Source organism: Melanotaenia boesemani, chromosome 19, assembly GCF_017639745.1.
Source record: "Melanotaenia boesemani isolate fMelBoe1 chromosome 19, fMelBoe1.pri, whole genome shotgun sequence".
Taxonomy (NCBI): Eukaryota; Metazoa; Chordata; class Actinopteri; order Atheriniformes; family Melanotaeniidae; genus Melanotaenia; species Melanotaenia boesemani.
The window spans coordinates 21,746,815-21,771,595 of NC_055700.1; the positions used below are offsets into that span (position 1 = coordinate 21,746,815).

Consider the following 24,781-nt stretch of genomic DNA (forward strand, 5'->3'; position numbering starts at 1 on the left):
GTCGTCATGAATCGAATGTTGATTAGTGGCTGATTTAATTGTGGACATTAAAAGATTTTATTAGCATTTTTTAATTACACATGAAGGGCAAAGTAGCTTTGATCTCTATGTTCAGACTGAATTAAACCATTATCATTGCTCTGAAACCTGAAGTAATTACGACACATAGGGAAGTAGGGCGAGGGAGACTCTGGAGTGCGAGTACCCAACAAAAATCTCTTTCTCTGTTTCACAGCTGGAATTGCCTGGGAATTCTTCTTTAGGTGAGCAGGAATGCATAAGCAAGCAACTCGCTTTCAAACCTGTGACGTCGTTCATGGCACGTGCTGCTGGTCCTAGGGCAGTCCAGACAAGAAGTACTCTAACTCCCTTACTGTTTGTCTCTGGCTTGGTTCTCCTCCCTAACTGGACAAAGTTTCCCAAAATATGAACATGCGGACAGGAATAGAACATCATTAAACAGGTTCACCTGAGTCACCAAGCGGCAGACATGAAATTCAGGCCAAGGAGTTATCAGGGGTGATATAGAGCAAGGCAAGACAATACATGGATAGAATTAAGAGAACTCCCATTATAAAGACATTGGCACAGCTGCTATTACAAAGTAAACTCCACCAGCACTATTAAGCAACCGTACTGAGCGAATCAACTGCTTTTTTTTATGCAATGTTCTGTACAGGAAGGGGTCTGTACCCTTCTTAGTGATGACACAATAAAGACTTGTTGTTTTGCATCTGGTTTTTGGTAAAACATTGAACAAAATAATGGCACATCCAAAAGAAAAAAAAAAAAAAAAAAAACATCCACAAGTTAAACTCTTGCTGTAAAGAATACTTCTTCCTCCAGAGTAAACCTTTAAATGACAGACAATGTCGAAATTCTTCAACAAAAAGGTTTGGATCGGGATGCAACTTACACATCATGCGATCACCACCTGCAACATGAGCTCTCAAACAAGTCTAATGACAAGAACAGAAAAATGTGGATCTGTAAGGTTTGGCGCTCTGAGAACATCACAATAACAAGGCTCCCAATCTCTCCCTCTTCACGTGATTAAGTAAAATGACTGAATGTGAGAAATAACCTCAGTAATATCATTTGTGTTTGATGGTAGTCATGAAGGGAGCAGATAGAAAAATAATCATCATTGAAACAACAAGAGCATTACAATAGGAACCTTCTCACCGAGTCATCTTGGTAATATATTCCCACTGGAAAGCGAATAAGGCTCCTCTTCTGTCCACAGTTTGTGTTTCAGAAGAAGTAAAGTTCATACTTTTGTTTTTCCTCTTTAAAGACTTATTATTTACATGATAAATAAGTTCTATTTACTTTTGTCCTTTGATTAGTCTTATAGAATTTCTTGACATCATCTTTGACACTTCAAAAATGGTCTCTTTTGCTTCAAACCAAAAAGAGAAAAATAACAAAAACTAAAAATTAATTCCCTATTTTCCTCCATCGTCTTGAATTGTACCCACTTTTTGACTCCACGGATTATCAGTCATTCTGTGGGAGGACCAAACACAGCTTCCACAACTCCCTGGCGTGCGACTACTGACATGTGGACAACCACCTCAGTACACTGCTCAGATTAAACAGATGATGTTTGACAGGCCATCCCCGCCATATGTGAAGTCCGCTCCATAAGACATTGAGCAGAAGTGTTTGACACGGTGGCCAAGGGGTTACTGAGTGCATAAAAATCCAGTGCTGCAGGCACGCTTTCAGGAAAAAAAAAAAAAAAAAAAAAAAAAAAAGAACATGTCTGGCAATATTCCCAGTACAGCCCATGGGTTCATATGCAGGTCAAAGAGAAGTCAACGTGCTGGTTCAACATTCCCCCACCAGGCATTGTTGTTCTCAGTGACGGAAAGGAGACAAGAGCACACGAGCTGAGCTCTGCCGGCCCAGCAAGACGGTGCTCATCAAATAGTCCAGCGTGATGAAAGTCAAACATTGACTCCACAATGTTTCACATAACTGTTTGGGGCAGTGAGAGTGGTCTGACTTTCAGTAAAAGTGGACCTTTTCAGTATTATGTACAAGACTTGCACTCAGATGTTCTTATTTGCACGCAATTCCCTGTGATTGCCTTTTAAAAGAAAATGGGAAGTAATCATATACAGTCACTTTTTTTTTTTTTCTTTTTTCTGCTGTGTAAAGGGCACATTTATGTTTCTATGGAACATACAGCTTTGGCTGCTGTAGTCGCTGTTGTTCATGGCATCACTGGATAATATGGATAAACTGAAGAGATGTTGGGAGAACCAGCTAATTAAATGATAATGATAAATAGCTCCTTAAAATTCCAGTTAAACTACTCATTTTCACTGTTGTAGTTGAGTGTTTTACTAAAGTTGATCCCATTCACTTCAAAACAGCAGGGGCTTTGGTGGTGGTAACAGTGAGCTGGCAGAAGCTTGTTAAGTAGTACAACTAATATTTTATGTATGTGCATTAAAGAAAGTTATTAGTAAACTCTTTGGTTTAACATGCACATCAATGGATTTCAGTTTGAAATATGATATCCAGAGAAACAAAAAAACAGGATCTGTTAGCATTTGTTAATTAATGATATTCAGTAGGTCTCCCTTTGTTAACAGCGAGCTGAATTTTTTATAACAAACACAGTAAGAAGCCTTCTGCACTTCACATAACCTCTGGCTTCTTTTCTGAAATCTTTTATCTTTCTGTTCCTACTTACTGTGATTTAGACATAGTGGTTATTGCACTTTCCCTCTCATTTTGACACACTTTGCTGCTGCTGCTGTGAACAGGTACACCATTATGCTGACATGGAAAATGACAAAGACCATATTTGGAAACAAGGTAATACCCTTTGTCATATGCTGAATTACCTCCCATAAGTCAGTAGTAAGGGGTTCTCTACGATGCATTTTGGAAAAGATAATCAAAAGCAGTGGTGTCTCATTGCACTGTGTTATGATGAGATGGTGTGTTGCAGATGCCAAATTCCTCAAGGCAGAATTTGAAAATGAAGTCCTTTAGTTCATGTACCCATGTTGTTAAAAACAAGGCCCCACTATATAACCACGTCACCTGCCCCTTCAAAGTCATGGTGAATAAGAAGGCTTTGCCCCATTTCCAACGACCAGTTTCATTAGCGTCCAAATTTGAGTGTGCCGGTGCGCTCGGCAGGAGGATAGGGGCCACTGGGACCTTCAGTTTGTGGTCTGAGAGGTGGTGGAGGGGAGCGTGGTCCTGGCACAGAGGCACCTATGCTGGCAGCAGAGGGCACAGCAGGCAAAGCCACTGTCTGTATGGTTCCCCTATCACATGGCCCCAGGTCTTCAAGTCCCTCCAGGCCCTGAGGTGGTCCCTCATAGCCCATGTTGAGCCTCAGGGGTTGGTGGGCCTGGCAGTAGTCTACAATAGGCTGCTCATAGCGGTAGAAGGTCAGGGCACCCATCTGGTGGGGGACCTGTTTGGAAGGAGAGAAAAAGAGGAGGGCATAGGCAGAAAGATGGAGGGTAAAAAAGATAGGGTCCACATGGACAGTGAAGGTAATATAGAGGGAGGGAAGAGGAGACAAAAGGGGAAAGAAAGAAGATTTATTAGATAAAAAGTTTCACATTATTATTATTATTCTTAATTCCATTAATTGTTTGGGTTAGTTTTTAACACCAAAAACATACGAGTAAAATAAAATAATAATGTGAATCATGAGTTTCCATTGACTGCTTTAAAACAAACTTGGCTTCTTAGTTTTGAAAGTGGGGGACAGCATAAGCTGCTTCAGTAGTTGTCCTAACTGCAAGTAAACCTTGAAGGAAATTGTAGTGGACTTCCATAGAGGGGAAAATGGAGAGATCTCCTCTTTTGTAATATTTTCATTATTTTATTTGAGAAATTTTATCAAATCTCAAGAGACACTGGTCAGTTACAGGAGTTTATTGGTTTCAATAATGATTCTTGAACAATAAACACATTTGTGTGGTGAGTTAAATCTTCACCAGGTCAGATGTGGTTTTGCTAAATCGTTCAAATTCCCCCAAATGCTGATGAAGGCGTATTTGAAACAAGTAAAAAGCCACATTCTACACGCAAGTCATTTTGATTTTCACTGTTTCCATTCAGATCTTCTATATGTGCTTAAAAGGTGTCAACAGAAAGTGTGTGCTGCATTGTGCCACAACCTTTCTGCCATGTTAGAACAGTAGATTTCTCAGAATGTCTGCCTGGAAACATCCGGTCATTGGTCATCAAATTTGTTGTTCTCACCCACCAAATAAAATAAAGTTTCTACAGCAAGAAAGGCCTCATGAAAACCAGGCCATAAGTTGTATAATTTAGTTAGTTTTAAGAGTAGTTTCCCATGCAGTTCATCTGTTATACATAACTTAAGTACGCTTACATGTATGGTATTTTACTTTAGCCATTCACTGAATATCCTCATATGGTGACCTGAGCTCCACTTGTCCAAATGCATTTTAATATAAATACTCTTAAAAATACTGTTAGTGCTGTCAAGTATATGCAGAAAATGCTACTTTTTAAATCTGCAAATACTCTTCCATCACACGACTTTTGCAAATAAGTGTAGAGAAGGCATGTTTATGAAAAAGCACACAAAGCATGCTGCAGATGAAAAAACCACAGATGCTTTTGTGCTCAACCTTTGATACGAGAGCTGGGACAAATAATCCTTATTTCCCTCCAGTGCCATGCCACTTGTGTCACAGCCAGGAGCCCTCATCACATCTGGCCATGTGTCTGGTCTTGTGTTCTCTACAGACCTTAACAAAGTGCAAAACAAGCAGATGAGACTCTTGCGACACTCTGTCTCACTAACTTTGAATCACGCTCTTATTCGCCAAATAGGAGATTTCTAACAGGCCATGAAAACAGCGCAGTAAGATGGCAGCTGACCTGGATTAAACACTGCAGGCTGGCAGAGAGGCAGATCATCTGATCTGTACACACAGGCCACAGGAACAACTGCAGGAGCAACAGATGTGACACCGACACAGAAGACATAAATAATACAACCCCTGAATCTTAAAGAGGTGTTGGAAGCAGAGCATCACACTGGCATCATATTTCCAACAAATATTCATATGAACTGCATGGTTATTTCAGACAACACCATCTTGAAATTGGTGAGCGTGAGCCAATCCTCATTTTTGAAAGGTAAGGAAAATGTAAACAGAAAACTGAAAGTCTGATAGTCATGCTAAGTAAACTCCAAACAATCCCAAAAAGGTGGATTTAAAACCAAAAGAGGTTTAAAAAATTCAGCTACTTTTATTAAATCTGCCATTTAAAGTCACTCTGATAAGAGCAATCTTATTTGAGGTAACGCAAAAGAATTTAGGCCAAGATTCTCTAAAAGCCAAGTTACTGTCAATGTGATGCTGATATATGCATGTGGAAGAAGGAATAGTGTGTGTGTGTGTGCGTGCGTTAGGAAGCCAAGATTTCAAAGTCAAATAGGAAGAGTCGGGGCTAACACAGCTTGGCAGTTCAGAAATTACTCTGAACCAGGGGTCTGAGATAAAGCCACTCTAAGGGAATTAATACCAGCTCTGTTTTAGATAATAAAAAAAGAAAAAAAAATAGATTTATGGCCTTAGGCTTTACTATAACACATTACCAATTCATTGTGCAGCATTACACTCCAGAAACTGCACAAACCTGTCTTCCTGGACTTAGTTTAAAAATCTTCTGTTTGTCTGGTGATGCTATAGCTAGTTGGAGCTGAAATCTTCACAAAAAGCCTTTCAGTTCTTCAATTCTGCCTTTCATTCAGCTATACCCATGCACCTCCAGAACCACCACCCTACCTTCTTTCTCTACCTCTTTCCTCCTCAAATGGACTCCATTAAGCGAGGCTGACTCATTACATTATAGGCACTCAGTGGATTACTTCCCTCATTCCGCTTTGAGTTTAAACCCCTCACCAGCCCTGCTGCAGCTACTGCCACCTCCACTTCTCCTGTCACACACACCGCGGCCCACCTCGGTTCTGCTTCCCGCTCCCCTGCTGCGTCCAATGAATTAATGAACTGATATTATCTCCAAACCATTTCAGTGGTTTCTATTAAATTGTCTGGGCAAAATTCTGGGTCTTATGCAGGTTAATATGTGTGTGTGTGTGTGTATTTGTGTAGAGAGATGGCTGTTTTGCGAATATTTGTCAGGAAATAAGGCTTAAGAGACAAAAATAAAGATAAATTCAAGGTTGCATAAACATGTTTTGACTTATGATATTCTACATTAGGTGTGACGGTGAGATGAATATTGAATATTGTCATAAAATTGTGAAATAAAAGGCAAGGGCAGTCTTTATGGACAAATTCACTCACCTAACATCAGCTTCTGTGAACAAAGAGTTTGAGTTTACCATCCAAAGATGCAATGTGTGGTTGGCTCATTAGGAATGCTGTCATCCTTTTCCCTCTCAGCAAATGGACATCAGTAATTCCTCACCTCCAGCAGTCTAACGACAGCCAAATATGCAAATAGAGAACATCTGGTGGAACTAACAAACATACACACCTTTTTATTTTCCAAATGTTTCTGAGCTAGGTGGTTTGAGTAGCAATAAATAGTGTTTATGCTTATCTAACACTTTTTTCCACAAATAGATATTATTTTGGTTTAATAATTTCCATTATCTAACACTTAGTTTTTCATCTAAGTCTTTTGACCTTTGAGCCACTGCTGACAACTTGGCTTTTTTTCTGCCTACTCGATTACCGCCCACCTTATTGTAAACAGAAAGTTAGCCTCTTTGCAATATCTCTTGAGAGAAAAAAGTACCTCATTGATTGGGATTTTAAACTTTTAGCCACATGCACAGTTTAATACCTGAAAAAGGAAGCTTTATTATTCCGTACATCTCTAGATTTTTAAACAGAAACCCTAATTAATTAGCTTTTACTTCCTCCCAAATACATCCCCACTATAAGTAAAGCTCATACATGACCAAATGCATTTTCTAAGTTTAAAACATCTAGACTACCATATAACTTAAAAAGTAGAAAACTATGTTGGATGTAGAAATAATTGGTGAGTCAGGCTTTTCACATACAAACAGGTAAAGCTGCATTTGTCATAACAGTTTGAGTCTTGTGGAGTTGATACAAAGATAATCATGAAAGAGTTCAGCTTGCAAGGCTGCAAGCTATCAGTTTGATTCTGAAAGTCAACAAAACAATCAGTGTGCCAAAGTAAAGGGCTTTTTTTCAGCAATTTCTGTGTAGGACTTTGTGCATGGTTCTGCAAAACAAACTATCTGACAAATCAGATTTGAAACTTTTTTTTTTCCATATTTGGTTTTCTTTACATGTCTTTGTGTATTTGTATGCCTTTTACCACTTAGCAACATTTGTATTACAATATATAGGTATTGTAAAGTTAATATAAATGTTTCTCTTTCAGAGCTGCATGCATGTTATTTTTTCAGTCTGCAGTGTGTGCAGCTCAGAACGACTGTATAAAGGCAGTTTGTTCTTATTCCTGCAATGTCACATGCAATGCTTTTTGTCCTTTGGCGTCACAAATAACTGCAGAAGAAGCCATAAGTATCAGTTTTCAAAATAAATGCTGACATAAACCAAACCATCAAAGGCTTTTCCTCAAACATGACCAACTATAATTCCTAAAACAGTGACCAAACAAGGAGTCAAATTGAAAGCAAACACCAAGTGAAAACACGAATGAAATAGAATGAAGGGGGAGATTAAGTAATTGTTACAATTGGGTCTCAAACACATTCATTTAATTTGCGCCCAACACTCTTATGAGTGCCTTCACATCTGCTCATGAGTAAGCACACCAGAGTGACGTTGCCAAAGGACACCTTATGTCTTTTCTAAAGATGCCAAGTGGTCATGACAGAACCGCAGTATTTGAAGCATGAAAGGGAGCCGGTTCAGCACAGACAGTGTATCGCAAGTCACAGTTCAGATATCTGCTATGTTGGGTCATCTGGTTTCCTCCCACAGACCAAAGCCAAGCATGTTAGTTTAACCGGTGACTTTAAATTGATTGTAGGTGTAGCTGTGGCCATGCTCACTCGTCTGTCTATGAGTTATACATGTGATGAAGTGGCAACCTGTCCTGGGAGTAACCTGCCTTTCTCACTCCTAAGGCAGCTGGCATAGGCTCCAGACCCCCTCAGGATCATGAGCAGGATAAACAACATGGCAAGGTGTATGGATGTATTGCAGGCAGTGGAAAAACAGATGGGCATTAAAAGGCAAAATAATTTACCAAGCATTCATTTATAAATTATGAATTTTAGTTTAAAACAGATGAGGTAGTTTTCCTTCTGAGAGGCTTGCATTTCAGAAGGACGAAAGGCTTTAGTGCACAAAAATACTTTTTTATTTCTTTCATTTCTAGTCGCATTCAGGTTACATTATGGACAGATGACATTCCACTGAAAGTTCACTGACAAATAAGATCAAATCTGACATTGATCAAAACAGCTTAAAACTGACTTTAAATAGCAGAAGTGAGGGTACCACTGCTGCAGAGATGGGAGTCTCAGCAGAAAGAAACAGTTATAAGTTTTCTGTTGATTCAATGTGAGATCTAGAGTAAGTGCAGGTGAACCCCTCATTGTGTATTGTATTCTGCAGCCCCTACCCGTCTTAAAGTATTGGCATATAAGAAAAAGAAAAGAAAAAAAAAAACGTATTCCACTTATTCCGCAGCACCACTGGAAGGATTCTTGCGTCTTTGGATCTCTGCCACCATTAAACTGCATGCGTTTCAGCTGACAATGCCTGGCATCCTGCCTCCTGGATCTTTATCTCAATATGCCTGAGCGCTCTGTAAGGTCACCTGAAGCCTCCAAACTTTTCACAATCCGCCCAAGCAGATAAAACCAGTCACTCCAGTTGCTCACATCTGAAATCTTTTACTTTTGTGTGCATTTTTTTAAACTACTCACAACTTAACTCAAGTGATGGTTGATTTAAGTTGAGCTTTTTTTTTTCATCTTCTGTGTGTAAAAAAAAGCTTCAGTCTGCAGATACTGTGTTCATCCTCGTAACAGCTCTAATTTGTTAGAATCATCAGTGACTCTTAAAACGCCTCAAATCCCATAACTTCATTTTTTACAGCTTTTCCGTGCCCTTTAGAAGTTTTGTTTCTTTTTGCATTCATGCTTTTATAAGCAGCTAAGGAGGCAGTAACAGTGCCACAGGCAGACAATGCTAATGCTTCCCTGGGCTTTGGGAGCATTATGGTTCAAAAGTCTGCCGCTTTTCCTGCCAAACACTTTGATCCTCTCAAGTCACTGTATTGTGGCACGCAAAAGCATAACAAAGTAAAGAGGAGTTGCAAGACTCCTACTAAAATACTGCTTTGGCTTAGCTTTTTTTATATTCTTATGTTGTTATTGTTAAATAATTCATCTTTTTGACTCAGAAAACCTTTTAGTTTTTCATTTGTTACTCAGTTTGTGACTTATTCCAAATGAATTCCAGAGTATTCCCCAAAATATGATTGTTAGTGTGTTAGTTCTCTGTATATAAATCTTTAATATTATTATTATTGGCTGTTCTTGTTTTAAGAAGAGGCACACCATTCATATAGGGAATTAGAGAAACAAAGCACAACCAACTTATTGGAAATTGTTGCGCTTCTTTTTTTCTGCTCCTTATTCCACTTATATTATCACCACAGTTCATTTTGTGCCATTTAAATTCAATGCTGGAAGTGATTCATATTTGATGTTAATGTTCTGTGTTTATATGAAAAACTGTTTTAGTATAACAATGTTCTACAGTTTCTATGTTGTTGTACAAAAGTATTTACTGCAGTTGAGAACACTATTACATTTCTCTCTACTAATTAAATATTAATTAATTAATTAATTAAATATGCAATCAGAGTCTAATGCAGCCCGTTGATAATATAATGAAGATGGGAATAATGAGGTGGCACAGTTATCATGCTTTACTACTCTCACCACACTGGGTCCAATCCACTTCTAACAATTTTCCTCTTCTTAATTTGGACAATGTTGTGTTTGGGATGGTAGTAGTGGCAGGAAAGAAGGCAGTCATAATCCTGATATGATGTGGAATGATTTGTAGCATGTGTATGCACCATGTTGTCTTTTAAATACCTTCACTTTATGAAGGAATAATTACACCACATTCATAAAGCAGATGCTTGTCTCCAAGGCAATTTTCATTTGAAGAGCATGTATGGGGGCAATGTAGGGTTTAGGATCTTGCCCAAGGATATCTTAACATGTTAGTGTAGGCTCTTACTCATCATCTCACTGTTCTCCAGTGCTTAATCAAAAAGCTCCTTCAGTTTTCACTGTTAGCTAGCTTCAGGCTGATCAGCTGTTGTAGTCACACTTGAGAGTCAGTGAGGTCAAATGTGTGTCACTGAGTCACTGACCCATTCTGTTGATTATTTAGGTCATTGTCCGTGAGTTGTTTACCGGCCTTATCAACATGCCAGGTGTTTTGGGCAAAAGACTGAAGGTGCCAATGGATGTGAAACTGCCTGGGGCGGGGAGTCAAAGCTGGATTGCAGATGGAGGTGATATCCGGGGCCAAACATGTTAGTTGTACAGGGAGACACCTCACAGGTGACAATGACCTAAATGATCTTCAGAGTGGGTGGGTAGGTGGGTCAGTGACAGACATGTGAAACCCAATGACCCTCCAAGTGTGAATGTCCCAACAGCTTATGAGCCTGGCATGTCCCCACCAGTCAGTTGGACCAGAACAAGCCTTACGGGTATCACGCATTTAAGATCCTTCAACTCACAAACTTGATAAATTGGGGACTGAAGGTAAACCAGTCTACCACCTGGCCTGCATCCACCATATTTTGTGCTATTTGCATGAACACAATCTTAACAAAAATGACCTTGCCACGAAGAGGGATGCATTATGATCAAGATCCAACACAACTTGAAGCACATCTTTCAAGAGTTAACAGTTATCCCATTTAGAGGAGGCCTTCAGAACATAAACTGCTGTGACATTGGGTCATGTACACATCGTGACATTGGGTCATGTACACATCGTGACATTGGGTCATGTAGTTTCAAGCTTTAATTGCAGTGTTGTAATCAACTGATGAAGTTAAGAGGAAGAGTAAAGCATGACTTAAACATGAAGCTTCAAGAGTGACTGAAAATTTGGACTGTTTCTTTTAATGCAGTTAAGTTTAGGATCGGATTAGGATTGGGATCCCAGTGTCCCATGATTCATGTTACTTTGAAAGAAATCATGTGTGAGAGGGTTTTGGAAGAACACACATGTTCAAGGAATAGGCTGGGAGTAAACGGAAAGAGGTTAAAAGGACCAGTTTTCCACATAGCTCTATGCCCAGGAACAAAGCCATTGGTTATTAACTGAGAGAAAAGAAAAAAAAAAAATCAGTCATTGTCCTAATGTAGCTGTGACTGGCAAGGTTTTAAATTCAAAACATTTTTAGGCATATACTAAAGTCAGTGACTCTCCGAACCAAAAGTGCCATCTGCCATCATGTGAATGCCATGCTTACTCAATGTTTGTACTTATTTATTGCTATTATTGCTGCTATCTCCTTCTTGTCCATTCTGATATGACATGATGCATTAATGTGGGTTCAGATTACATTCTGTGTCCTTCATTGAGGAGCCATCAGAGTAGAGACTCTACCACAGAAACCCGCCCCAGCCAGTGGACAACCTGACAGCCGGCTCAATGGATCCTCCCTAATATTTATGATTTTTGTTTTCATAACAATCTGATTGGTTGGCCCATAGCTGAGATTTAAAATAAATAAAAAAAAAAAACAAACTCAATGATCTCTTTAACAGTCCCTGAGAAAACAGCCTTACATAGCAACAAGAAACCTCATCTCAACAGCAGAGCGGTGCCTTTGACTTTCTGCTGATGTCTTCATGAAACGGCAAACTGCAGCAGAAAATAATCCATTGCAACACATGTCACACTTTTTTAAATCAATACCATTTGACTACATGTGAAACACAAACTACGTTTCACACAAATGACGTGCATGTAAAGGAAAACTTCTCCATCCAGATAAGAGAACAATGACATCAACCTGCTTTAACAGGGAAGCTTTAGCAGAATTATTCTGACATTTCAGTCTCATATCATGTCACCATTTGTTTTTGCCTGTTTCTTTTTGTTTGTTTTGCTTTGTTGTTTTTACGGGTACTATTTTTTCACACCAATTTTCTTATTTTAATTGTTTGTCTATTCCTTGTCCATCTCGTTTCCAGTCTGCCATCCAACAGTTTGTACTGGTTGCATGTGTGCACTAAAACAAGCAAACAGAGAAGAGAAAAAAATATTTTAAAAAACATTTTTTTCTTTTTCTTGGTAAAGATCATGAAAATTCAAGAAAAGAGAAATGTGCTATAAGAATACATCATAGGTCCATGTCAGCACTCTACACATAAACAGACAAAAAAAAGCAGCAGCTCCCTGAACAACTGTGGCTTCTGCAGCCTTAATATGCAATGACAGGTGCACAGGTATGAATACTCATTATGTTTTCAACAATGAGACTGTGTGAGATCATAAACATGCTAATTAACTCAATAAACCCTCTATTAATTCAAATCAGGAAACCATAATCACAAATCGTGTGCACAGTGAATATTTAGGTGAAAGCATGTGCAAGACCATGTGTGCATGCGGTTGTTCACACGTGTGCAACATTGTCGTGTGGGTGAGCATCTTTCTCAAACGACTGCTGCTCTAGCATGCGGCTGTCAGTTAAATTCAGGTGTTAATAGGTGGGCACCAATGACACAGAGCCCACCAATCAGCTTTCCAGCAGAACATTGTGTCTGAGGATGTGTGAAGCTAAACACCATCAGTTTGTTGTCAGACAGCATATCCTGAGAGGAAGGCATCCCCAGCTGCTTGTGTTAATGTGTGTATGTATCCCATGTTTATTATTGCTTATGTAAATTATGAATCATTGTGAAAATCCTATTTGACCATTATTACTATTTTTCCAAGCTTTATAAAAATATTGAGGGCAAAGTTTTCTGCAGACTTGAGACACAAAAAAACTATCTTTGCAAAGTTATCCCTGTCATGGCCAGCTAGCTTATGGCAAAATATTTCTGGGTCATTTTTAGCATAATTACAGTTCACTCAAGTATTTTTAATATTGACAGTTCAAGTTTGAGTGACTCACCTCACTTAAATGCAAACTGCTTAAAATTTTTAGCTTTTGCCCTTTTAAATACCAATAGAGGCAATTAATGAAATCCTTTGCAATTTTGATATAATGTAGTTAAAATTAAACCTCGTGTTCATATTCTTTTCCAATTTTGAGAAGTATCCTATTGCAGAAACAGCTGTGACTGCCATATTACTGGAAGATCAACATCCACCACCTGGAATTTAAGTCTTAAAGGGTCAACTAACTTCTGCCACAGAGCATACCACCTGACATTTCCTCTTAAAACTGTGAAAAAAATGAGCCCACGTGTCCACATTTTAACTAATTGATTCTCCAAACAAGCCATTAGCCTCCCACTAATTCCTTAATGACCTGAGGCCACTTTATGTGCAGAGACTCTTGATTACATGTCTGACACCGCACACTGACAGACAAAAAAAAAATAAGCAACTTTGCTTAGTAAGCTGTTTTAAAGGGAGAAAAGTGAGGGAGGAAAACTGGGAAAAAAACAAGGCAGGAAAAAGCAGGATGGAGGGCCCCTTCATGCACCAGTGGGTGCCCACTGTCAGCTCATCACAACCATGCTCCTATGCTATGTACAGTAAAGGAGCTTCAGCAGGCTACGGCAAATGGGCCATGAAATGTTACTCAATGCTCAACACGTTCCTCGGCCTGGTTTTGCTTTCACACACAAACACACACACATGCTGAACTATACACAATTACAACAAGTAATGAAGGCAAAGGCTGAGTGTCAGTGGAGCAATGTAAATGAGAAAGAGCTCGCCTTGTTAAATATGAGTTCACTGAATTTCCAGATTATTGCAGAGTCTCATGTTGTCTCACTTCTGTTTGTAAAGATTAGGGCCACAACTAGCTATTAGTATAATTTTGTATTAGTATATCAATTACTACTTCTTGTTGTAGTATTCAATAGCTTGTTTATCTTCACCAGCATACTTCCTATCCTGAGGCCTCATAGGATATAAATAGGCAGAATATAATATCCTGCCTATTTGTTTGGATTTCTCTCAAAATTCAAGCAAATATTTAAGAAAACTAATACAGTAACAATCACACAAAATTACCTACTGTTCCAAACACAGACTATGGGACATAATCCATTGATCCATTTACAACAACCTTACCTTCTTTTGTATTTGTGGAGGCACAACATTAACTGTTAGTAATTATGCCTTGCCATTGTGTCAAAGAGTTACAAAAAAAAAAGCTTCAGTTGTTTTCTGCAGGGGGCTGCACAAACATGAACTATTCCTTTTCTTTATTTACTTTTGTCTTAAATGGGTAATATATGTTTTTTAAGCCTTAATATGTTGAAGTTGTGTTTTAATTGATGATCTTACCAGAAAGCAAGCCCAGCCTGATTCTTTAAACTTCTCCTTCTCGTGTTATTAATTTGGGATAAAACTGCTTCCAAGATCACACATGTAATTTTCTGAATGACTAACATTCTAGTTTTTTCTTCACTAAACAAGTCATATTTGTTAGTTAAAAAGACTTCCATGGAGCCTACAGGGGGCTAGGGAAGTCTGTTGTCTTAACATGCAGTATAACCTGTACTCTCAGTTTTGCAATATATGTAAACAGATTTTTATTTCATACACTCACTTTGCATGTGTTCAAAAGGAGGGATTGGGTTCGGAGGGGGGTACTATTAGAGACCATAATTATTTTACTGCTTTATTATTACCCACTCACCATCTCCTGAACCAAACTTATGAGTTTAAATGTTTGCTTGGGATGGGCAAACAGATTGTTAAGGCCATTTTATGGTGTTGTGTCTTCAAACTTCCAATAATTCTGTTCCATTGGTTCAAATAATGTCACAACTCCCACACACACACAAAAAAAAAAGAAAAGAAAACGTAACAGTCAAAAACCGTAATGTCACTTGCATGTTAGTTCAGCTCTGTTATTAGCAATAAAGATGTTGGCAATGACAAATCTCACATTTTCTCCTTTCAAAACCAGGTCTCTTGATACTCATTTAACTGGAATTACATTCAGTAACTACTGCTGTTGTTTTCCTCCTTGTGGAAGGATAATGTTCAATTAGCATGCCTGTAATCTGTGCAGTTATGAATTATAGGCTGCAAGTGAAGGGGTCCCAGTAGACCCACGCCGACCAGTGTGGATGATGACATTTACATCACAGAAACTATGAACTGATCCTTGTTATGGAAATTAAACATAATAATGACTACTGATAACCATGATGGTCATTCCAGTTTTATATTTGCCTGTTGATATTACCCAAGTGAGTCAGTAAAGGAACAGTTCAATTCAAAATAAATTAAAACATGTAGCCCATTAAAGAGAGGGTGACATTAAATCTGTGTGGTGCAATAGCATAATCCCATCGCATGAACTGAGTGCAGCTAAACCCATCTGTGCTGTGGGATTTTATTTTATGTTATCTATATACATGCAAATGATCAAAGTCAGGGCTTGCTGATTTTATTTCATGGTCTAACAAACAATCTTCAATTGCCTTCAGCTCCATTTATACAATAAATCTCCTGCAGTGTCCAAATGCATATTAAGAAGGCAGAGTGACGGCTGTGTCAAAGGAGAACAATTTGTAGTTTCATTTCTACTGTCCCAATATAAATCTAAGGTTTCCAAACATCTTGGATGGTGACGTCTTGCATTATGTTGTGCTTGCAGTCATGGTGGCACAGGCGTAGTGTCTGAATAATAAGCATGACCCAACATAAATGCTGTGTGGCCAACTTGGCTCTGCATTGGGAGCGTCAGTCGCACTTTAATCAGGGATATTGGGGAGGAGTGTGCCTAGGAAGGCAGACCAAGGCTTTTAAAGACCTGACTAATAAGACATGTCAAATGGAGCTGGGAAGCAGCCAGAAGTGATATGCAAACCTTCCCTATCAGCTTCCTGTCCTGCCTCAGTACACCCCAGCATGAGCATCATTTGGACACAGATGGCCTTTTAACAAAGTGAGATATTTACTGATACAAACAAACAATACAAGGCATTTCAAAGCAACATTTGGCATAGTTGAACATTCTTTCCCTTTCTTTGACTCTTTTTTTTACAAATTTTATCCTTGTCTGGCTGTTCACAAAGTTAACAAAAGGTCGAAAACTTTAAAAATAGTCCTTGCTTCCTAAATCAAGACTTTAAGATTCCAAATAGAACGTGTGAAATACTTGTTTGTTTTAATTACTGCTTGGTAAAATGCTTCTTCAGGCTCATTTGTCTGTTCATGAATTATTGCATAAATGAGATGACATAGCAATGAAGCAGCAACTATTTAATTAGGTATTTAACGGGAGATAAAGCAAATGGGGACAGAGAGAGGAGGTATAATAAGATGCATTGCATGTGTATAGCTATCCCTCCCTTTATTTTACTGTAATACTTATAGTAATTTTCCTCTGTGTCAATAGATGGACTACATTGGTTGCTAGAAACTTTAAAACTAAAGGTTATCAGAACATAAAAAAAATAATATATATATATATATATATATATATATATATATATATATATAATTAAAAAAAAACGCTCCTTACTAGTCCTGACATGAGATAAACACAACCTCAGATGAAAAAATAAATAAATTTGACATATTTGATTTTTCCAAAAGGTAAACTAAATGTAGAGTCACTTAACTACACATATACTGCTTTCATTAGAATTAAGATGGTGAACAGCAGCCAGCTACTGCCAGTCAGATACAATTTATTGATTGATCATCAGCAAATGTGAGGACTTCAATCAAAACAGAGGTTTTTGCAGCTTGCTGGGCTGCAGCATTCAGGTGATTATTCACTGGTCAAACAGTCATGATAGCTGCACGTCTTCCCATGAACGCACATCCAGGCAAGATCACCCCAAGGTCAGACAGTGCAATGCTCAGAGAAACTGGAACAAACGAAAAAAAAGAGCTATTTATTAGACTTAAGTTAGCATCCGAAATTTTAAAGTCCACGCCAGTGCAGTTACTACAAGGGTGAATGAGTATGACTTATTTAGAAGGGTAAAATTTGGCTAAATCAAAACACAGCTTCTCTCCATTTACACCTAATTCCAAATGATAAGCATGGTGGTGGAGGGTTGATGATTTGGGCTTATTTAGCAGCCAGATGACCTGTACACTTTGCACTGATTGAGTCAACCATGAACTCCTGTATACCAAAATATTCTAGATTCAAAAGTAAAGCCATATGTCTTACAGTCAAAATCAAATAGCAATATCACAATAATTTCACTCTCACTGACCTGCTGACTAACACTAATGCCTGGAAATTAGGAGAATCTTCGACAGCAATTAAGAATGACAATGTCATACAAAAGCGATTACTTCAAGTTCTTGCTGCTTAAGACTTATTTATGCTTGCACACGTACGTAAATAGCGATGTCGTTTCAAATGTTGCCATACATCGCCGAATACCAGCGGTTCCGAATATTTGTGGACGGACACCAGGTCTTTGACTGGTTTTTAAGTGTATTCCTCCACTAGCAGGCAGTGCTGAGTTCAGAGTTCACTCTCGTTAGCCGACATTAGTTTCAGACACCGGTTGGCAGTAATGCATCGCTACAAAGTTGTTTCCAACTGCCCAACATGTCCTAAACACTCGCAAATAGTCTTTTTTTCGAAGGTTTGCACATTTTTCTACAGTTGTCGTCCTCGTCTTCATTCTTCTTCTGCTTTCTTTTTCTTCCAGTTCCTCTTCTTCTCTGGTCACATCTGCTCAGGACTGCCCCCTGCAATTTCTGGTGGTATTGCTCTGCACCAAGCAACAAATGGCTAAGCTCCCTGTCATGAGTTGTTAATCTGAAGTTTCTTTTTCTTTTTTTTTTTTTTAGATATTTAAAACCTAAAAATGAGTCTCCATACATACAAGCCAACAGGCAATAAGGCAATAATGTTGTAGACAGGTAAAATGAATAACACTTTCTATCTTGTTGCAGTGAAGCGTTCTGCTTCCTGGCATTTGGTTTGTTTTTTGCAATGGGGTGGTAAATTAGTGGGTACCTGTGCTGATATGCTCTGTGTTTAAATGCAAGCATAGAGGTTAATTGGTAACTTTTAATTATCCAAAGGTGTTACCGTGCTTGGTAAAATTGATCCTTTGTGCAAAACATGGCAATTTCCCTGGTATAAATTATCTCCCACTTCAGTGTATGGTTCATTGTTCAATTATTATGTTGGAAACTGACAGAAATTCAACAATATGCTGCAATTATTTGTAGAATCACTGCCAGTAAATTATTGCAAGTTTATAGGGGAAAAGTTGTTCAAATAAGTGGACAAGCACACGTTAAAGTTTGTCAGAATCACAGCGACTACTCTGAATTAAATTGAAAACAATAACTTATTTGGCAGTAATTATGATAGATTGCGGTTTGTTGAATTAATGAGAAGGCTTATGTTTTCATCTGAAAAGGTAATTAGCTACAGGGCTTAAGTAATCGCAGGAAAATCCAGGTCATTACAGACAATCCCTGAGGGGACAGTTTTGCACAGACTCGCGGCAGAACAAATCCTCCAGGAGAAAACCTTTCTGCTGAAAAACTCTGACCTGACAGTTCCTTTGAGGCTATAACATATCTGTCTGAATTCTAATGAGTAGCAGTGGAAATGAAACTGAAATGTAGTTGTCTGAAAGTCTTGGGATTTGTGGTAAATAAACTCTTTGATCACGTTACATTTGCTTGACAAGAAGTGCACTCTAATGCTGCTTTCACCTCTCTACCTTTGCTTTGTTATGACTAATGTAGTTCCATAGCTAAAGCTATAATTATGTCTCTGCCTGTCTATGTTTGTATCCATTCATCTATAATTTACGTTAACTGGCCTTACGAAAACATGGTAAAAGGATTACAGATTTCATTGAGTTCCATCAATCATTTGGGTTAAAACCTTACCTCCTCTTCACACCCAATTTTCCCTTTTTTCTGTCTAACTTGACCAACACCAGACAGTCTTTCTTTATGTTATTCCCCCTTTTTTAGCATTTTATTTATCTTTATTTCTACTTACTTGTAGAAGTTGTAAGTATAATCTTGGTTGTTTGCTCAAAAACCACATTTGGTGCTTGTGCTGCTTCTGTGTGTGCTAGACCTGACATGTTATTTCCATTTTTCTGATTGTCCTGGGTGAGTAGGAAATCTTCCTTCAATGGTTAACATAACTTCTTCAATAGAAGGCAAGCAGATTTTTTTTTCTTGGTTTTTGAAAACCTGTCAGCTCTCATCTTAAAGACTTTTGACCTAGTCAGTCTAGGTCTGTTAGAACAAAAGAAGACTTTCAAGAGAGAGCTGATAAGTCATCTTGAGCCAAAAAAACAAATCCAGCGACCCTTTATTCAGGGACTTGGAATGGATAGGAAGTGAGAAAGATAATAACAATCCATGGAAGTAAGGTATTTACCCACAGTGTATTGGTCAATTTTTAGTTGCTTTGGGTAGAAGTATCTTCTACAGCCACGCCTAGAAATAACAGCTGATTAACAACATGTCGCAGCTGTCAGATGATGCTTTTGAGGAAGACTGCAGTTGCCAGTCAAAACGTGTCAACGTAAACAATTAACATAACCTTTATCCGAAAGAAATTAAGAAAGAAGACAAAAATAAACTTTTGAGCCAGAAGCATCTGCTAAATGAATGTATTTTAATTGGCATAAAGACAAACTAAACTTAACTTGACTATGACTTGTTGAGTTAGAATTCATTACAAACAAATGTGAATTAAGGAGAACAACATTTAACTCTGTTATATTTTTTTCAGCATGTTCATTGATTTGTAATGCAAGGTGAAAACAGAATGCAACATTTTGCTGTAAGCTGAGACAAGCTAACACTGACTCACAGGACTGGTTTTACCACGGTATCACTTCTGTTTGGTAAATGATAATTAAGTTTTGCCTGAATCCCCAAATCCAGAATAAATATTTCATCATGTGGCTTACTATTGCAATAGAGCAGAAATATTTAAATTGTCTCTAGTGAAATTGCAGCAGCATGCATATTGACACCTCTTTTACTTAAACATAATAAGAGGACACTATTGGTAATTTATTTTAAAAAGATGGCATTTTTAAATTATTTCAATTGAAACACATATTTGCATGCAGCAACAAATATGTATATAACATAAAAAAAATAAAATAAACAAACAAATTACAGGTGTGAAACATATGTTTTTTAAATGAATAAAGATAAAAATACAAATTAATCTAGGTTCAAACTGTGTTTGTCTAAAAACATTAAAAACATTATTTGCTATTTATAATCTAAGCCTTTAAATGTAGAGCTGGAACCTGTATTAGCAAAAATAATCCCAAAAATTTTTAGATACCATAGCCTTCATTTTATAACTGTACACTTCAACATGACATCAGATTCTCATCATCATATTAATCTGTAGTAGCTGCTAACATCCAACAGATTTTCCTTGTAATATCTTTTTTGTAATATCTATTGTGGTACAACCCAGGTGGACCAGCTGCTGCAGCTAATGGAGATCTTAATAAGAATGAAATGAAATGCTTTATTGATTGAGATTATAATCAGTTGCTGTTTTCAAACACCCCCCCCCCCAAAAAAAGAAAAAAAAAATCAAAACTTTATTTAGAAGATTAAAATCATAGTGTATATATATATATATATATATATAGATAGATAGATAGATAGATAGATAGATAGATAGATATTTTGTTGTACTGTAATGGAAAAGTAAATATATCAATCAAAATGACTCTTCTTATTGATTACAGTTTGGAACTGATTTTTCATTTGCAAAAACAGCAATAACAAATTAGTTAGTATTAGAATGAACTCTTCTACATACAGACACTTTGGCAGCATGCGCAGACGTCTAAGCAGGGCCACGGCAGGATTTAACTGCATTTTCTTTAACAGACGAGGCTACACAACAAGAACAGGGTGATCCAGAGGGAATCCAAACCTGACAGACACTCTAACAGCAAAATACCCCAGTCCAGCACACTATGACCAGCAGTCTGTCCAAGCCTGCAGTGATAAGTTTCCATGCACTGTCAGACTTGCTGTCACTGCCACTCCTACACCACCTAGTTGTTCTCTTACATCATCTTGTTTTTTTCCCCCCTTTTCTCTCGTCTGTACCTGCCTTTTGTTATCTTGTTCTCTTCCTTCAGGGTGCACAGCTAAAGCAGAAATGCAGCAAAGTCACGGGGAGGTTTTAAAGAAACTTCAATGATAGAGTGTGTGGTCATTATTTCATCCTTAATTTAATTAAAATAATTCAAATTAGTAAGTCTTATTAGTTGCTTCGCAGGACAAGGTTATTTAGTTTACATGTTCAAATATTCTATATGTGTTTTTGTATCTTGAACACAATTATGAAAAAAAAAAAAACAGCACAGATGTTTCGTCTTGACAGCATTGTCAATGCTTTTTCTTGAGGTAAATTGTTGTCATGATTTAATTTTCTCGACTCAAAAGAAATTCAGGACAAACCTGACAAGCCTATCCTCCAGTGACTAGCTGACTAATGAGCTGGCAGACTGCAGACACAACTGACATATTGCTGGGAAATATCAGATATAATAAAGACTCCGCTGAGCAAACCTTGTCATATCTTTTGTGCTTGGGAACAATAAATGGCTAACATGCACCTTGTAGGTATTTTGCCAGATTTCTTTGAGCCAAATCATGTGTCTGTCCAAAGTAGTGCTCTCCAGTGCATCTTGCTAATAGTGCTAGATAGCCAGCCAATACTCACTCAGTGATCATTCAGCAGAACTGTACAGGTTTGGTGTCCGTTCTTTGTTGTTTCTATTCAGATTCATATACTGTACTGGCATATGTGTGTTACTGCATTTATATCTGTGCCTGTTCTTCTCAGACTGCTCAAGACCCAAACATATATGGCTGTAACTACTACAGCCATATCTGTCTTAGGGCAAGATCATTCATTAGCAGTATCCTAAAACTAGATTCATGCTGTCTTTAGACGTGGAAGTTCATTATGTGGATGTCTTTCACGTATCTTGCATATATATATATATAAAAAAAAAGGTTATTTAGTGTTATAAGTTCTATGTTGTTTGAGCATTTGGGGCTTGTTTCAGAATAATTTGATTTTGTTTTTCAGCCCATTCTTGTCTCTGACCCAGATTCAATTAAATGGAAGTAATCATAGTAGAATTTTGTATGGGTAATTACAGTAAGTGCTTCTGGATGGTTATTTGTTGAAGCCTGACTAAAATGTTTCATCCTCATTTGTATGATTATTGCTATCATTCTTCACTTTTCACACTACTTTTCCTTTATTGTTGACTGTAGCAAGCTGGGTCATGATTTTTTTTTAGGGTAAGTTAGCCTACTTTAAAGTGATATTAGTTGTAATGACACAGTCCCATAAAAGATGTGTAATAGTTATGTTACAGAAAAAAAAAAAAAAAAAAACTACTTCTACACTTATTGGGTTAAAAAACTGTTCCACGTACATCCAACTTTTTTCAAATTGTACAATGTCCACATTCCTCATTTTACTAAACTGTCAAACGTGATGAAAAACTTTAAATTACCAGAAATGTTTGGAAACAGGAAAGTTGCTTCACTGTGTTTGTACTTCCAAACTATAAAAGGCCAACATTATGTATCAAGTCAAATCTCCTTATTGCACAATTTTAACAACTGGAGACAGCTTTAAGGCAGTTGGAAGGGGTGAAGGAAAATGTCACATTGTGGAACATCATGCAAAAAAACTTCATTCCAGCTCCATCTGATACAAAACTGCCCAGTACTTTTGACCATTAAACTACTTTCCCACTTCTACTTAAACCAATGAACTAATTAAACCCCAAGAAATTAGTTATGGTTGATTATGAATGCTGCGATGGACTGGTGACCTGTCCAGGGTGTATCCTGTTAAATGCTGGGATAGGGTCCATCTTCCCCATGACCCTTAATGGACAAAGCAGTACAGATAATGAATGAATGGACGAATGATTATGGATAATGATAAATACATGGTTTCAGATTGGCAAGATATCCCATGAACATTGACAAAAAAAAACCCAAAATAAAACAAAAACAAAAAAAACATTCATTATTACCTCGCATTGTTGCTGTAAGTGAACCTAATTGGCTAAATCTGGTAGCAGCTGTTGATAACAAGACCACTAAAATGAAAGATGAATTAATTCATTCATCAACCATTAATTCTGTTTTAATAAAAATTAGAATAATAACTTAAAGGGACACAAATAAATCTGATTCTGTCTCAGTGGAGATATAAAATTAGGGAATAATAAGTAAAACATAAACATATTTAATAATATCAAAGACAGTAAGATATTCTTTATATTAACGGTTATAATAACAATAATAATAATAACAATAATCAATGACATTAAAGAGCTATTTCCAAAATTTTAGCAGTTTATAATATTTGTGTGTTTAACACCAGGACAGCTAATACAGCTCATTAGTTGCTAAAACCAATAGACAGCAGCAGTGGTAGCTTGCCAGAAATTAATTAAATACTGATGTAAATAAAACATTGCCAGATATGAAACACGGGCTGACAATTTTATTTTATTTATTTATTTTTTATTAAGGTCCATTTTGTGATATGAAAGATCCAAACACAAATGTACTCAGAAGCTATCATCATCTGGAGAGAATGCATCAGTTTCCTGCCAAAGGGTAGGCATATCTCCATACAGGAATCAGCTCCTTATCAAAACCAGATACTGGCTCTATTTGATGTGGCGCACATGGGTGTACATGACATGCTGTCTACTGATGATGCTAAAAGAGTCTTATCACATCCAAAAGCCTTTAAAATGCAGCACGTTGTACTGTGTGAAGAAAACAAAGTGGAAACAAAGGATTCAGGACACTTTCTTGAGCCTCACTGATGCACGTTAGTTTAGACATGAAAGCAGCCTGATGGCTTCTGCCTTTTTAGTGTATTTTTTCCAGGGTAATTGCAGTTTCCTCCTTACTTTTAAAGCCCTGCCAGTCTGCCTGAATTAAATGACAGCCTAGTGGTAACTGAATTACAGGGAGGAAAGGGAGCCAAGAATCACCTTCCTTTGAGTCTCTGCTAAGTGGTCAGATTGCGTGGTCATGTCCCGAGCATTAAAATGTCTGTTTCCTCTGCAATTTCTTCCCGGCATGCCTCAAAAAAGTGTCGGATGCACACTTAACTCAATTAATCGGCAGTATTTCAGTTTTCTGACATCACAGAAGCAGTAGTTAACAGAAAATGGACATACGGCAGCTTCAGAAATGACTTTTGATTCTGCCTCCACATTTACCCAAGTTGCAGCAAGTCTGAAAAAAGTTTCTTGCAAAATAAATGACAAGAGTATTATATTTCTATAAAAGTTTTTTTTGTTTTCTTTTTTTGTTTTAGGGGTTTTTACTATGATCTTTCTGTGGTGATTCATGTCATCTGTAGCTGTGAAATACTCTTAAAATTCACTAAATGTGACACCCCGGGGTAGCTGTCATCACTACACTGTTTATGCAAAGCGAGTCATGTAAATGTTCTAATTTCACTGTGTTGTGCCTTTATGTCTATGGTTAGCGACATTTAATATGAGACACATTTCAAATCTTCACATTTGTGTGTTTTG

At 37.6% G+C, this 24,781-nt stretch overlaps 1 protein-coding gene across 1 annotated transcript in view; it reads right to left on the reverse strand.

Moving 5' to 3' along the window:
• Window positions 1-746: 746 nt before the first annotated feature.
• The window catches only part of LOC121630509 (leucine-rich repeat transmembrane neuronal protein 4), a 117,767-nt gene continuing 93,732 nt past the window's right edge, over window positions 747-24,781 (reverse strand). The window contains exon 3 of the mRNA XM_041970825.1: window positions 747-3,445. Coding sequence (XP_041826759.1) covers window positions 3,125-3,445 — 321 coding nt within the window. The 3' untranslated portion in view covers window positions 747-3,124. The remainder of the gene's footprint in view (window positions 3,446-24,781) is intronic.